We start from the raw sequence: 15,804 nt of genomic DNA on the forward strand, positions 1-15,804 counted from the left end.
GGGACGAAAACCTAGAGAATGTCTATCGATTGGTGGTCAAATGGTTAATTAATCGTTTGTGGCAGTGTGAAACAAGTATTCCATTAATTGGTAGAAATAAAATAAAGGTTATATTAGTTATCATGTCATGGGTTGGGCTTAAGCCCAACCTTTATTCGTTTACCGCTTTTACTAGTTTCATTTTAATTTAATCATCAGGTTATTTCTTCCTCTTTTATAGTTATAATTATTTTTTACTAGCTTATTTCAACGTTGTCTCCAAAACACATTCGATGATGATTTCAAAACCTTTGTAGAATGGAAAGTATTCACTTTCTACGACAGTTTCTCAACCGTCTTAGATTCAATGGATTTTAAGATAAATTTTAGTGAGAATCGTCTTAAAATTTATGAAATCTAAGATGTTTTTTTATTGAAAAAAGTTTTAGATTCGATAGATTCTAAAATGATTTTTGATAAAAACCAATATTTTTTTAAATTTTTTTAATATTTATTTTGTTTTTCCTCTAACCAAACCTGCCATTTTAGTGTAACAACCCCAAGCAAAATCATAATCGATTATAGGACCAAGTTTACAACCCGACAAACATATTTATAAAAAGAAATCTAATAATATAATTCATGTATTTGTAATAGAACTGAATTGGAAGTTATGCATACCTCTTGTATATGTCAATTATGAATTTCAAAGAATGAACACAGAATAACAAAGATCACTATCACACTAATAATAATAATAATAGTAATAATAATAGATAAAAAAGGGTTTAAGTAAAAGATAACAATCACAAGTTATACATGCAAATGCTAGATAAGAATATGGGCAAATATGTCACTTCTTTGAGCATTTCTAAGTAAATATCCTGCAACTATTTTTTTGTAAAAATAAACGTATGCAATTGGTCACTAAGCAAAAATGCATTGAAAGTCATTATTGAATTGACGTTATTTACACTTTTACATCAACTATTACTTATTAGAGATTAACTTCAAGAAAATGTTCAATTTAAGAAACTTGAAAAAAGGTTAGAAATTTTCATTTGTGAAATGTCTAAGTTGAAGATGTTTCACTCAATGGGATCTTTTATGATGTCAAAATACTTTATATGTTTAAAAGAGAAAAAAAATGGAGAATGGACTAAAAAAAATACAAACAACAATACATAATGAGATTCACTATATTATCTCTCTTTTCAACTGTGTTACAACCTGTTTCATGAGAAATTTTCCCAAGTTGATCCCTGCTAAGCCAGGCTGCAAATTATGCCAAAGCAAACAGATCTAAGGTGCTAACATGAAAATCGAACAAAGAAAAAAAGAGGAAAGTTAAGTAAATAATAGCAATAAAATCCGGTCAAAGAAAAAGCCCAAGAATAAACAACTCACTTTTCACTAAAAATGATCATGTTGAACTTCACCATGATATAATTACAGAACTAGACAAAAATTATATGCATTGATTGAGTAAGAGCACTCATCAGTTAACAATCCTTGATACTTATAAGAATTTATCATAATAACATTTTGCATTTACAAGAATAATAATAATAAAGAATTAAAGTATTTCCTATGATTCTAACTTTCCAATGATACATTAACTCCTTTAGTTTCCAATGACAAACTAATCACAAAATGTATTTTCAAATAACATATTTGAGAACAAGTATATAACTACAATATATTAAACCACTGAAACACATTGGATCACATATGCTCAAATCAATCAATTCACGTGCAAAGTGTAGACAATAGAAAGTAGTAACACAAAATTTAATTTTTCAAGCTACTTGGTATGAGAATAATGAAAATCCTTTGTACTACCTATGTGATCCTAGAAAATAAAAAGAATCACATGGAATTAAAAGATATGATGGAATGCAAACAAGCACATAGCAGGAATTATCACAGATAAAATTGATTTGAAGAGATAAACTTTACCAAATTGCATTGGAAATTATCCGACAAGATTAACCATGAAGTAAAATGGAAAGGGAGATCTACCTCCTCCTCTGTGCTGTCGCCATGTTCCTACAAGTGCCTCTTCATGTCTACGCCAAACCCACATATGAGTGTGCGTAGTTCTCACTCGTCGGAGACAACAAAAAAGTTTCCTCCACCGTCGGTTACAAGATCCTCCTTAACTGGGGCTTCGGCCTCATCTAGACCATCATCATCGTGAACTGCACCTTCTTGGAACCCTTAAACACCAACAACTCCAGTGGGAAACTTGTCCTCTTCGCCTCCACCTCTAGTGGTGTCGATGCCAACTTCAACACCACTGATAAAATTGAAACTCTCATGAAACAACCTTGTTCTCCTCAAAGCCCAAATATGATTACTTGTACTATGGTGACAGAGACGACGAGGGCGATACTTATGACGGCCATGAGGTAGACCTCGAGGGTGGAGACAAAGGTGAGTAGAAGGAGCCTGGCGGCGGGAGAGGGGGTGAGGAAAGTGAGGAAGCACGGAAGGGGGGGAAACCCTAATTCAAAGATTGTGTGAGTGAGCAGGGTGAGATGACCCGACTAAAATAAAAAATTAAATCCTAATTCAAAGACGATTCTCATGAAACCGTCTTTGAAATGTTGATAATAATTACAAAATTATCATCGCCTTCAAAACGATGACGGTTTTGGGACAACCGACGTTGAACGCGTGTCGTAAAAACATGTATTTTTAGTAGTGATAGTTTTAATAGTAAACACAAAGGTCAAACAATAATTTTTTATCTAAAAAATTATTAATTTAAATATTATGAGTTTACATGAATAATATAGTGTATTATATTAACCTTTAATATATTAGTAATATATCAATAATTATATTCATGAAATTATTTACTGTTACTATAATTATTATATGTTTATACTAATGGTTTAATTTATATGACTTTTTTTTTTGGTAGTGTTTCTAACATTTAGCTGGTTGCTGTTTTTATTATTTTAATTATAGATCTTTGTTGCCTTTTTCTTACAAACTTTTTTTCACATGTTTTCCTTTTTATGATTTCATTAGTTTTATTATATATTTTAATAAATTCTTGTCTCTATTTCTTAAATTTTTAATCTAAATTATTTAATTACTGAATTGAAATTGCACAGCAACACAAGTGGGTACGTACTTTTCCGAATTGAGATTCGAAATTAAAAATAAAAATTAACAAAACTTGATGTAAACAAGTCTATGTATGACATTGCATCGTATTATTTCGCACGTTGCCACATCCAAATCCTGAACATTATAGTATAATATAGTGAACTTTACATATTTAATTACTGTCTACATGCAGTATTAAAATATATATTAATTTAGAAAAAATAATAGTAAAAAGGAGAACAGGATCCTTGGAAAGGGAAAGAGAGAGGAGAATCGATGGTAGATGATTACAGAATGGCCCTTTCTGTTGTGTGGTCACATGGATTCCTCTGAACTCTGGACCTTGTCCTATGCTTCAGCTAGGCTGTTTGTTTGCTGTTCTTTATTTTCCTTTTCTCTTTTTTCCCCCTCATTTCTTCTGTTTATGGATCTTTCTCCGAATCTCTGAGTCATCACAAGCTTTTCCTCATCTCTCTCTTTTTCATGTCCGAATACCCGACCACATTATTACCAAATCAAACTAGACCCATTAAAACAGATTATATACTGTATCCATTGATTATAGAAATATACATCAATCTCTTTACAATACTAGTATACTTACTAGTATTTTATATATTATTTTTATCTTACGTTTTTTTTATTGTAAAATTTATTCGGAAAAAATAATAAAAATAAAGTTATTTTATTATTTATTAAAGCAAGAACTTGACATAAAAATTATTACACAAGTGGTTCGGTACATATTTGGATCTCTTTTAATTAAAAAGTTAAAAAACTTTGATCTGTGAATTGAGCATCTAGGTGATTGAAGGTATATTTTAGCTTGAAATAGATCGATCCGATAGAAGAAAAATTAATTAAATGTCAAATAAAAAAACTCTTGGATACGTCCTGGATAGACAAAAAAAGAAAGAATTCGAGAATGGTGAAAAGACTGCCTTGTCCCTCTACTTGACCAAATGTATAGATATCGACGGAGGATATGACCGTCTTCACAATGGAATCTTGTACTGTTCACGAATTAGGTGTCTGTGTAGTATAGTTTTTCCTCTGTCTTGGCTTGTTTGCAACAACCATATTTTGTTGTTTCACAAATGACATTGGATTATTGGATTATATGTTATATTCAGGGATCAGCTGCATATGGTTTGATTTATTTTTTTCAGTGTGCAATTTAATATGGTGGAATTGCGGATAAGATTAGGTTATTCACGAAAGAGATTGAAGTTTGATATTTAATATGAAACACCAACAATTTTATCCACCTTCCAAGTCCATTATCTCCAGCGTTCCAAATTTTATTTCCTTAAAATAATACATACATATATAAAACGAAAACTACAGATTTTTCTCCCTTAGAAGGCAAAACATTTTGTGAATAATAACAAAACTAAAACACAATATGTTCGAAATACAGCACATTTCAATAACACAACACAACACAATATGTTGGAAACATAGCACATTTCAATACAGATCTTCACTGACACGGCACCTATTTTTATTGGCTAATTATTATTATGACGTAGTTATTTAATTAATACACATTAACTAATAATACATCGCTATTATCATTGCAAAATAAGGAATAAACAAAACACCTAGAGAATCTCTCTGTCTGTGCGTGTGGTGTGTGTGTGTAGTGTAGCTAATTGAGTTTACGCGATCAAGGAAGTGGTCTACAACAACAACAATGAAACCTCACGTGCAGGGTGCTGTAGCCTTTTGTTTGTTTGAATAATCGTGTTGAAAAGGTAGCAAGCTTTCTTCGTAATGCGTTGATAAAAGGGCGAGTTTGTTTGGTCCTTTGGGAATGTAGTGCTTCTTCTCCTCCTTCCACGCACCTCAATTTTCTTCCTCTCTCTAGCTTCTAATAATTAATCTTTATCATATCACTCTCTCTAGCTACTTTCCTTTGTATCTTCCTACAACCCTTTTTTCTCTCCCACAAAAGTAGTGTTCGTCAGCAACAGGGAGAGGTTCTTGTGACTTGTGAAAGAGATTCACAAATAATGGCACTAGAGGCTGTGGTTTTCCCGCAAGATCCATTCACATATGGTTGCGACAAGGATTATTTGTACTCCTTAGTAGAACACAACTATGGTAATTTCCAAGCAGCGGAAGAAGAGAAAGTCCTCCTAGGAATCATCAACAACAACATAGAACACAACTTTCATGCAAACTGGGATTCATCTTCTACCTCAATGTTGCAAAACGTCAAGGAACAACAATGGGATTCTCACTCCTCCCCTGAAGCATGCACCGTTGATCAATCCATGACCACCGCTCCTTTCCCTCCTCCTCCTTCTTCCTCCGTGGAAGCCACCGTGACTGCCACGAGTCGCCGTAAACGACGCCGCACCAAGAGCGCCAAGAACACGGAGGAAATCGAGAACCAGAGGAGGACCCACATTGCTGTTGAACGCAACCGCCGAAAACAGATGAATGAGTACTTGGCCGTGCTCCGATCCTTGATGCCTTCTTCTTATGTTCAAAGGGTGAGTTAATTCACCATCGAAATAACTAGTTGTATTTTTAAGATGCAATATCTTTTTTTTCTTTGTTATCTATAAAGGCTAATTGTTGATATTATTAGTTTTTTTTTTCACAAGTGGAAAGATTAAAATTCGTCACTTTTTTCTTTATCATTAGATTAAACTTATATCTCTTTATTTGTCTAATTTCTTATGTTCAAAGGGTGACTTAATTCACCGTAAGAATGATTAGTTGTATATATAAAACAGGGTGACCAAGCGTCTATTATTGGAGGGGCCATAAACTTTGTGAAGGAGTTGGAGCAGCTTTTGCAGTCGATGGAGGGTCAAAAGAGAACGAACCAAGCGCAAGAGAATGTTGTTGGGTTAAATGGGTCGACAACAACACCCTTTGCTGAGTTCTTCACGTTTCCTCAATACACGACACGTGGCAGGACGATGGCACAGGAGCAGAAACAGTGGGCTGTAGCAGACATTGAAGTGACCATGGTGGATAGCCATGCGAATCTAAAGGTACTCTCAAAGAAACAACCTGGGCAGCTTATGAAGATCGTTGTTGGGCTTCAAAGTCTCATGCTCAGCATTCTCCACCTTAATGTTTCCACTCTTGACGACATGGTCCTTTACTCAATTAGCGTCAAGGTTCATACAAATAACTTCATCTTATTTTCTTTTTTCTTTTTTCAAGTTTAATTTTCTTAATTACTTAGTGTTTTTTTATGGATGGATTGGAGCAGGTAGAGGACGGGTGTCGGCTGAACACGGTGGATGAAATTGCGGCTGCAGTGAATCAGCTATTACGCACAATCCAAGAAGTTACTTTCAGCTGATCAATTCAACTTGAAATTAATTTAAAAGAGTTTTCTATCCCTCTCTTCGTTTATGCTGTGATTGTGCATGTCCATTGCAATATTGGAGGGGGTTAAGGTTAAGAATGTTGCTCTTTATTTTGTTCTATAGTCCACCCTCGTCTAATGTCCTTTTTATCCATCCTAGTTGAAATGTGTAAGGTTGTATGTACATCCGACATGCCTAACAAATCTCAGTGAAAATACAAGTCCATTTCAATAATTAAGTTGGGAGTTTATCCTTTACATCATTAGGCTCTTGCTCCTATAGTGATTTTCTCATCTCCCTTTCATCAAATTAATTAATATAACTAATATATCTCTCATCTAAAAACTGACTCCCACTGACTGACTTATATGGCCCTATGCTTTAGACAAGAAACAAAATTTTCCACCATGGGTAAAAATCTTATTTTTAGCACTTCGTTAACTTTTGTCACTAACATCAATGTTTTTATCAATCGGACATGGATTTTTAAAGAATTATTAGAAAATTCGGGACATCATATATTTATGGGCTCAATTAATTTTTTATTAGACATATTTAAGTTTTTTAATTTAGGATAAAAAATTAAGAATACTTGATTGAAAATTAATGAAGACAATGATAATGGACTATCTAATAATTTTTCACATTATTATTATTGTGGAAGATTTTGAACCAATATCCATATATTTTTTCAAAGAATTTTGATTTTTTAATCCTATTTCTCTTACATTTATTTTACATCTTTTTTCTTCTTCTATTTTTTCTCTTTTCGTTATATTTTCTACCATATTTCTTTTTCCCCTTCTGTTTCTATCTTTCTTTCCTCCATCCACTTCACGCCTCATAGTAGAGTGTGAAACAAACATTATTAATTATTTCTCAAAATAGCAAGTTGTATGTGTGGGTCTACCTTCTAACACAATAAGAACATCAAAAAATCATGTTGTAACTTTGATTTGTTTTAATATATTTTAACAAAAAAAATATTAACAACAATTTCAGTACAAGAGAGAAAGAAAAAAAGAGAGAGAGAGAAAAATATATATAAGTTAAAATGTTTGATGTGATAAAAGTAAATACATAAAATATTATAGAAAATGTTATAAATAACATTATTTAATATATTTAGATTAATGATATTACATTTGTTACATTGTGAATATTTTTTGATTGAGGACACAACTATTCTTTATAAGAGAATCCTGGTTATAACTCTGTATTAATTTATTCACCTGTTAAGTAGTTAAATTATCGATATTAAATACTAAAAATTAAAATCTTTTACCTAATAAGGAGTATGTCTAAAGGAAACTTTTATTTTTTGCATTATATATATATATATATATATATATATATTATTCGTAAAATATTATTAGTTAGTTTGGAACATTGTATGTTTATCTAGTCTTAATCAACTTTTACATCATTACATATATTCATGTTTTTTAAGTTAATGAAAAATTAATAACTCTTAATTGTAAATTAAGGTGAATAATGATGAACCATCTAATAATTTCTTGCATTATTATCACAATGGATGATTTTTAACCAATATTCATACATTTTTCAAAGAATTTTGTTTGCTATATCCTATTTCTCTTGTATTTATTATATATATATATATATATATATATATATATATATATATATATATATATATTCTTTTTGTATATTTCAACCACATACTTCTTGTTTTGTCTTCCCCCCCTTTTTTCCATCTTTGTTCCTTCCATCCGCTTCACGCCTCATAATAGAGTGTGAAACAAACATTATTATTTCTCAAAATAGCAAGTTGCACATGAGTGGGTCTACCAAATATTATTAATTTATTATTTCTCAAAATAGCAACTTGTATGTGTGGGTCTACCTTCTAACACAATAAGAACATCAAGAATTCATGTTGTAACTTTGATTTGTTTTAATATATTTTTACAAAAAATATTAACAATAATTTCGGTACAAGAGAGAAAGAAAAAAAATAGAGAGAAAATATAAGATAAAATGTTTAATGTGATAAAAGTAAATACATAAAATATTATAGAAAATGTTATAAAAATAAAATTATTTAATATATTTAGATTAATGATGTTACATTTGTTACATTGTGAATATTTTTTTATTGACACAACTATTCTTTATAAGAGAATCCTGGTTATAACTCTATTAATTTATTCACCTGTTAAGTAGTTAAATTACAAATATTGTACTATTATTACTGTGGATGATTTTTAACCAATATTCATACATTTTTCAAAGAATTTTGTTTTTTTATATCCTATTTCTCTTGTGTTTATTATATATATATATATATATATATATATATATATATATATATATATATATATATATATATATATATATATATATATATATATATATATATATTGTATATTTCAACCACATACTTCTTGTTTTTTCTTTCTTCCTTCCAACCGCTTCACGCCTCATAATAGTGTCAAACAAACATTATTATTTCTCAAAATAGCAAGTTGTATGAGTGGGTCTACCAAATATTATTAACTTATTATTTCTCAAAATAGCATTTTGTTTGTGTGGGTGTACCTTCTAACACAATAAGAACTTCAAGAATTCATATTTGTTTTTAATATATTTTTTTAAAAACTACTTAATGACCATAATTTCGATACAAGTAGAAAGAAATAAAACGTGGACATAATATAAGATAAAATGTTTGATGTGATAAAAATAAATACATTATATACTACGAAAATAACTTTATTTAATATATTAAATTTAATAATGTAACAAGACATTGTGATTTTTTAGCTTGTTTTTTATGATAATTCTATTGGAATTAAGTATAATATTTATAAGTCACAAAACTCTTTTTTAAAGTATTTAATTAGTTATATATTTCAGATTTAAACTTTACATCACTAGTCAAACCGAAATGATCAATTGATCTACATGCTACATAGTTACCTTACAAATATTATAATAAATATTTTAAAAAAACTTTAGAAAAAAGGTGTATGTCTAAAGGGAATTTTTTTATAAATATTATTTCATGTAATTCCTTTTGCTAATTAGCCTTTTATATATCGATTTGCATGTTAAGCATTTTTATTACCTTTTAATTAGTTTTTTTTGTTAGTAAGATTTTTTCATTTATTTAAAGGGATTAAAGTAAAAAAATGACCTCTAATAAATAAAACTAACAAAACATTAATAAAAGAATAATATGAAAAGGGATAAGACCTTACAAGCTTTTTAAATTAAGAAATTACATAAGAAATCGATAATATTTAAAGAGATAAAAAAATATATTTAAACCTCGTATATGTGTGATAATGATTTTTTTCTTACTTTTACGCTAATTATACTACTTTTACATTTAATTATGTAAATAATAGCCATCACTCACCTATATAGTTGTTTTCAAGATAAAAGACTAAATCTTAGACATTTTGATCATTCGCCTATTGTGATTTCAGATAAAAGTCTATGATGAGTGACATAAAGTAAGTGAAAAAGAAGGTGTAAAGAAAAAAACCTGGCGAAAAATCCAACATTTAACTGTATATGCAGCCTAAGGATACATCCACGCTCTCTTATTACAAATATCATTTGATAACTTCTTATTATACACACCCATTAATTTTTTTTTTTTATCTTTCTCTATTTCTTTTTTTTTATTTCATCATATTTTCTGGTATATTTATTACGTCTCTCTTTCATTTTTATTTTTGTCTCACTGAGAGTTATTTGGACAAATTTCTCCACAAGTATTTATGAAATAAATAATGAGAACAAACTTTTGTATAAACTAAAACTAACTTATACATATTTTTTACAAGTTAAAAATCAACTTTTGAAGAGGCTAACATGAAGAAATTTTTACAAAATTAACTTATGGATAAACTAATTTTAACAAGAATATTTTGTATTTTTTTTCTTCAAATGCTTTTAGAAAAGTTTAAACACAGGGCCGGCTAAAGCATAAAGCAGTCCAATCCTTGTTATAGGCCCCCCTAAATTAATATCCCTTACAATTAACATTTTATATAATTTTTAATGTATGCTATTCTAGAGTAGTGAACCAATTTTCTTGCAGGGTCGAGAGTGATGCTGCAAATCTGCAATATCGGTACGAGTAATGCTCCAAATCTGCAATATTGGTATTTGAATCCAAAATTTATTACTCATTATAGTGGATCTCTTTTTTATTGTTTTGTGCCACTTAAAAAATTAATTACTCATTAATTACATTATATATTAACGATATTTTTATAATTAGCTACATCAAAAGTTTCTCTTTAAATATATCAATTATTATTAAAATTAGTCCAAAAATCACTTTTACACTCTCTATTCTAAATATATAAATTCTCAGCAGAATAAATCTAAAAGTTATTATCTCTAATCTTTTTTATTGCTTATCAATATCGATCGAAAAAGAAAGATTAAAGGAAATTGATTATAATAATTTTATAAATAATTTTACATCTCTAAAAAGCTTGAAAAATAAACTTTCAATGATAAAAATAATTATTTTAATAAAATATAATAATTATTTTATAAAAAAAATTGTTTTAGGAAAACCTCACTTTCAAGTTAACTTTAGGCCTAGAAATATGTTTAGACAGCCTGTTTAAACAAACCCTAAATGTTGATGAGTACACAACCCTAAAAATATTTCCACTCGTTACTTATCATTGGCATGGGAACCGATCGAAGTTGATGACATCCTTTAATTAACCTAGGTAAATTTCCAGGCTGCAATAAGTTCGGATGTTTGGTAGGTTACGCAAGCACTCGTGCATTTTACTTCGAAAAGGACAAGAAGGAAAATGGGAACAAAAAAAGATTCAGATCTATATTGGGTTATAAATTTCTAAATAATCAAGTACCTTGCAAAATCATCACAAACAGTTGAAAACATTCAACTTTAGTGATTCATTAAATGAGATGGTAATTATATATACACCTTCCATATTGTCTTTCACGTGTGAATATTCTTTTTACATCCTTTCCCTTTGTCTGCATCACAATTGCGCAATATATCTAATGATGCCATCCTTTGGAATTGTTACAAACAGAATGGGGAGGGTTGTGTGCTAGCGGCTGGGAACAAATAGTACAAAATAATGATCTTTTTCTTCTTCAACTGCCCTTCACATCCGGTGAAAGTAATAGGACCATATATATGCCCATCAAAGAAGCAGAGTTTTCCCCAAGATTCAACGTTTTTTATCATTGCTTGCGTTTATTACTATCGAAGCTAAAGTTTCAACGGGTACTGGATGGCGTGATCACATGTATGTATATATATAACGCATGCAAAGAGAGAGGTTGTTGAGAAAAATCTTTTATATCTTTGTCGTTTAATTATATATGATTTTTTTTGTTACATTAAGTATATATGAATTTTTCTGTCAAAAGTATATATGAATTATTAAGATTATTTTAGTTAAATATATTATTAATTATCTATTTTAAGTTCGTATGACCAAAATTTACTACTTTCATATTCTCGTCTCTCACCTCATTTGGGTAGACACACGATCAATTGTTCCAAAGAATCGTTACTTTTAACTTTGTGGGTTGTACCTTCAAATCGTCATCCACTTTTCTCCTTCCCCACACATACACCTAAATAGATAAGTTCATAGCTTCACAAGAAATTGTTTCAAAAGAAACAGAAAAGTGCATTCGAAAGTGATCAATATATTAAAAAAAATTCAAGAGGTTGAATGCACCATGGAAGGAATATATTTTGATAGAGATTGATGTTTTCAAAGACTTTATTCAAGCACATGTAGAGTTTAAAAAGGTCATTTTGAATAACATTAGATTTGTGTATTTATGAATATTGTTCTACATGTGTCAAAATCATAAAATTCAACCGTTAGTATTAGAAGTTTATGAATAAGACCTCTAACGGCCAATTTTCGGTGGATTAAATTGTATCACTTAACTCTTCATACATCGACAACGCCCCACATCGAAATTGGCAACTGATTCAAAAGGTCATACTATATGTATTCATTCTCACTTTTTATGAATTCATGTCTTTTTTCTTTACTGTATATTTCTAAACCTTGTATTTTTTTTTCAATATTCATTTCTTCTTGAAGCTTTTAATTTTTCAATCTCTATTTCTGATTACTATTGAAATTACTATGAAGTATAATAGTTATCGAAATTAACTTTTTAATCGAAAACACTATCATAAAATCTACTTATAATTATCTTACGAATCATTATACGATAATACTATAATTATCTATGGATATCTTTATCAAAATTACTATTATCATATGTATTAAGTATTAAAGAATTCTTTGATAAGTTAAAAATGATGAACTTGCTTATTTGATTAAAAAGAACTTATAATTGAGAACATATTCTATGTTTCATCTTTAAACATTTATTTATTAATATAATCATTTAATAAAAATTACTCAATTAGTTATAAAAATATATTCCTCTCGAGGAGTAAGTGAAATTTTCACGATTAACAAATTGGCATGCCTGGTGGGACAAGTTTCCAAAAAAACTCGATCTTAAGAACAAGTCTTAATGATGATTATATGTTGTTAAAAAGAGGTAGAATGATAACAAATAGTCAAAGAAGTCATAGTAATAACAATAACCATAACAATAATAACAATAATAATGCAAGCACTTCTATTTTGCATAATAGAATAGGAAAATAGATCCTTGCACTAACAGAATTCTCACTTACCTTTGTACCATTGAAAGCTATTAAAGACCAAATTATAACATAGAAATATTGGAATGTTATATAGGGATCAAATCTTGGATATTGTAATTCAATGGTTTGAAACATGTAGATAGTTCTGGAATTGATGTAGTTTTAATTTCTCCAAATAATACACTGTGTGATGATCCTTTTCAAAATCAAACCTTTATGTTCTAATAATGAAGCAAAATATGAGGCTTTAATTGTGGGTTTAGAAACATTATTAAATCTAGGTGCAAGACATGTATTGATCAAAGGAGATTATGAATTAATCATCAATCAATTGATTCATAAATTTAAGTGCATCAAAAGTAATTTGTTGAAATACTTTTCATATGCATCCAAGTTGTTAAGTGTGACACCCTCTACCCCTCACATATATACTAACAAAGGAATAAAAATTCAAATATTAATTAAAAGTATTTTTTTAAAACATTTTTAAATACAAGCCTTTCAAAGGGATAAAAGGTTCACAATCACTTTCTTCTACATCATATTCAAACTTGTCCAAATAAATAATAAAGTCACCGGCTCGAACAAGGCCGTCTGAGACTTCATACAATTAATATAAAACCCTATACCCCAATGTCACATCCTATCAGAGCGTTGTGTCTCGACGTCCTTCAGCACAATATTCCTTAAAGCAGTTCACCTAGTCATCTGCTTCCCCGAACACAGAGTTCAAGATCATCATAGGATCCAAACACAAACAATAAACCGGGAGTGAGTTATCACATTCCTAACTAATAGAGAAACAAGACAACTAGATATACATATCATATAAACCAAATAAAACTTACTTACACGTAATTCACGTAATTCCACCACTTTGTCATTCAAAATTCACTTTTCATCAATCAATCACACTTTTTAATCATCAATCACATTACACAGGAATCACACGCTCTGATCAAGACATAATAACACCTCAATTTCATAATAAACAATTAACAAGCGCATGAGACAGTTATGCTAAGACTCAAGCCTATATGCAATGTGGTACCATGTCAGTGAAAAACCACCCTGGGGCGCTTAGGAGTACATAACAAGACACACCACACAACGGATTTGTCAGGTCACTCTCACTACGTAAGATCATAGGGAGACCAGTCAGGGTCACGATGTTTTGCGAGAATGCTCCAGCCATATGGGATCAGCATAGGCTTAAAGGAGCACTCAAACCCGGTGACCCCTAAGGCCTACACTCCGAAGAGTCCGTCAGGGCCTCTCCCTCCTGATTCAGGTCCAACCCCTAAAATCATTTTAGCACACAGACACTGCTCGTGAATTATACAATACCCACGACTTCACACTCGTGTTATAAACACGTACAACATATTGCGCTAGAATTTAACACTGGTTCCTAAATAGGAAACCTATACTTTCTCTTTAACACTGGTTCCTAAATAGGAAACCTACATTTTTTCTTTAACATTGCGCATTTACACTTTTCTCAAGATAACACTGGTCGGGTTATTGTACAATTCACAGCTTACAACACAAATAATGTCACATCAAGAGTTAATCACACACTTATTTACAACCAAAACTCATTCACAATTTCACATCTCATAATGTCACAATCCACCATCACATGTTTTCACGTATCTCACAATTCAACACCTATTCTACTTTACACTTTTACTCAATCTCAATAACAATATTATAATCTCAAGGCAACATATTATTTCATAATTCATCACATATTTCATTTATAAGCACTGCTCATGAATTATACAATACTCCCGACCTCACACTCGTGTTTCAAACACGTTTAACACATTGCGCTATAATTTAACATTGGTTCCTGAATAGGAAACTTATATTTTCTCTTAAACACTGCGCATCAACGCTTTTCTCAAGATAACACTGGTCGGGTTAATGTATAATTCATAGCTCACAATATAATTATTGTCACATCAAGCGTCAAACACACAGTTATTCACAATCAAATATCATGCCCACACTTTAACATCTCATAATATCGCATCAATCATCTCATTTTTACATGTATCTCGCAAATTGACACATTCAACTTTGTACTACTCAATCTTCACTATAATATTATAATACCATTATAATAACTTATTACACCTTATAACCCATGCACATCACACAATAATAATATTTACATGATACAAAACATATATATGTATATGTATATAGTAAATTAAACTACATTGTTTTTTTTTTATCAAAGGATTTCTATAACAATTAATTTAATATTACATCAAAAGAAATTACCACTAGACATTAATCTTACAATTTTGTTTAATTTATTATTCTAGTATTACAATAATTATATACACATAACATGTTGATCATCGTCGTAGAAAAATTAGAACAAGATAATAATTTATATAAAATAAGTCTTGAATAATATTATTTAAAATATAATTTACGTTAATAAAAGATCTTAATTTTTCTAAGGGGTTCACACTCAATACAAAAACACATCAATTTTATAGCAATTTCTCATTGGGACATCAACTGATTCATCAAACATATATAATTCACTGTAATAATTAAAAGGATAAAATGAAAATTGTAAAAATACCCCAAAACCCATTTCAATTGATATCTCTAAGGATCCCTACACATGTTCTCACTAATCCTCAATTGTGAATAACTCATCCCTTACCT

The 15,804-nt window shown here is 29.9% G+C and overlaps 1 protein-coding gene across 1 annotated transcript; it reads left to right on the plus strand.

Moving 5' to 3' along the window:
* The first annotated feature begins 4,722 nt into the window (after positions 1-4,722).
* On the plus strand, positions 4,723-6,696 carry LOC114409251 (transcription factor bHLH96-like). The gene is made up of 3 exons (XM_028372643.1): positions 4,723-5,600; positions 5,847-6,239; positions 6,335-6,696. The coding sequence occupies exons 1-3, from the start codon at positions 5,115-5,117 to the stop codon at positions 6,425-6,427; spliced, it is 972 nt and encodes a 323-aa protein (XP_028228444.1). The 5' UTR covers positions 4,723-5,114; the 3' UTR covers positions 6,428-6,696.
* Positions 6,697-15,804: the final 9,108 nt, after the last annotated feature.

This window comes from Glycine soja, chromosome 4 (genome assembly GCF_004193775.1).
Source record: "Glycine soja cultivar W05 chromosome 4, ASM419377v2, whole genome shotgun sequence".
NCBI classification, from domain to species: Eukaryota; Viridiplantae; Streptophyta; class Magnoliopsida; order Fabales; family Fabaceae; genus Glycine; species Glycine soja.

Excerpts from the sequence above, each read along its gene's own strand:
- LOC114409251 (XM_028372643.1), top strand. The coding sequence starts at position 5,115 with ATGGCACTAGAGGCTGTGGTTTTCCCGCAAGATCCATTCACATATGGT. Across the intron at positions 5,601-5,846 it reads CTTCTTCTTATGTTCAAAGG|GGTGACCAAGCGTCTATTAT; the intron begins GTGAGTTAATTC and ends TATATAAAACAG. Across the intron at positions 6,240-6,334 it reads TTTACTCAATTAGCGTCAAG|GTAGAGGACGGGTGTCGGCT; the intron begins GTTCATACAAAT and ends GGATTGGAGCAG.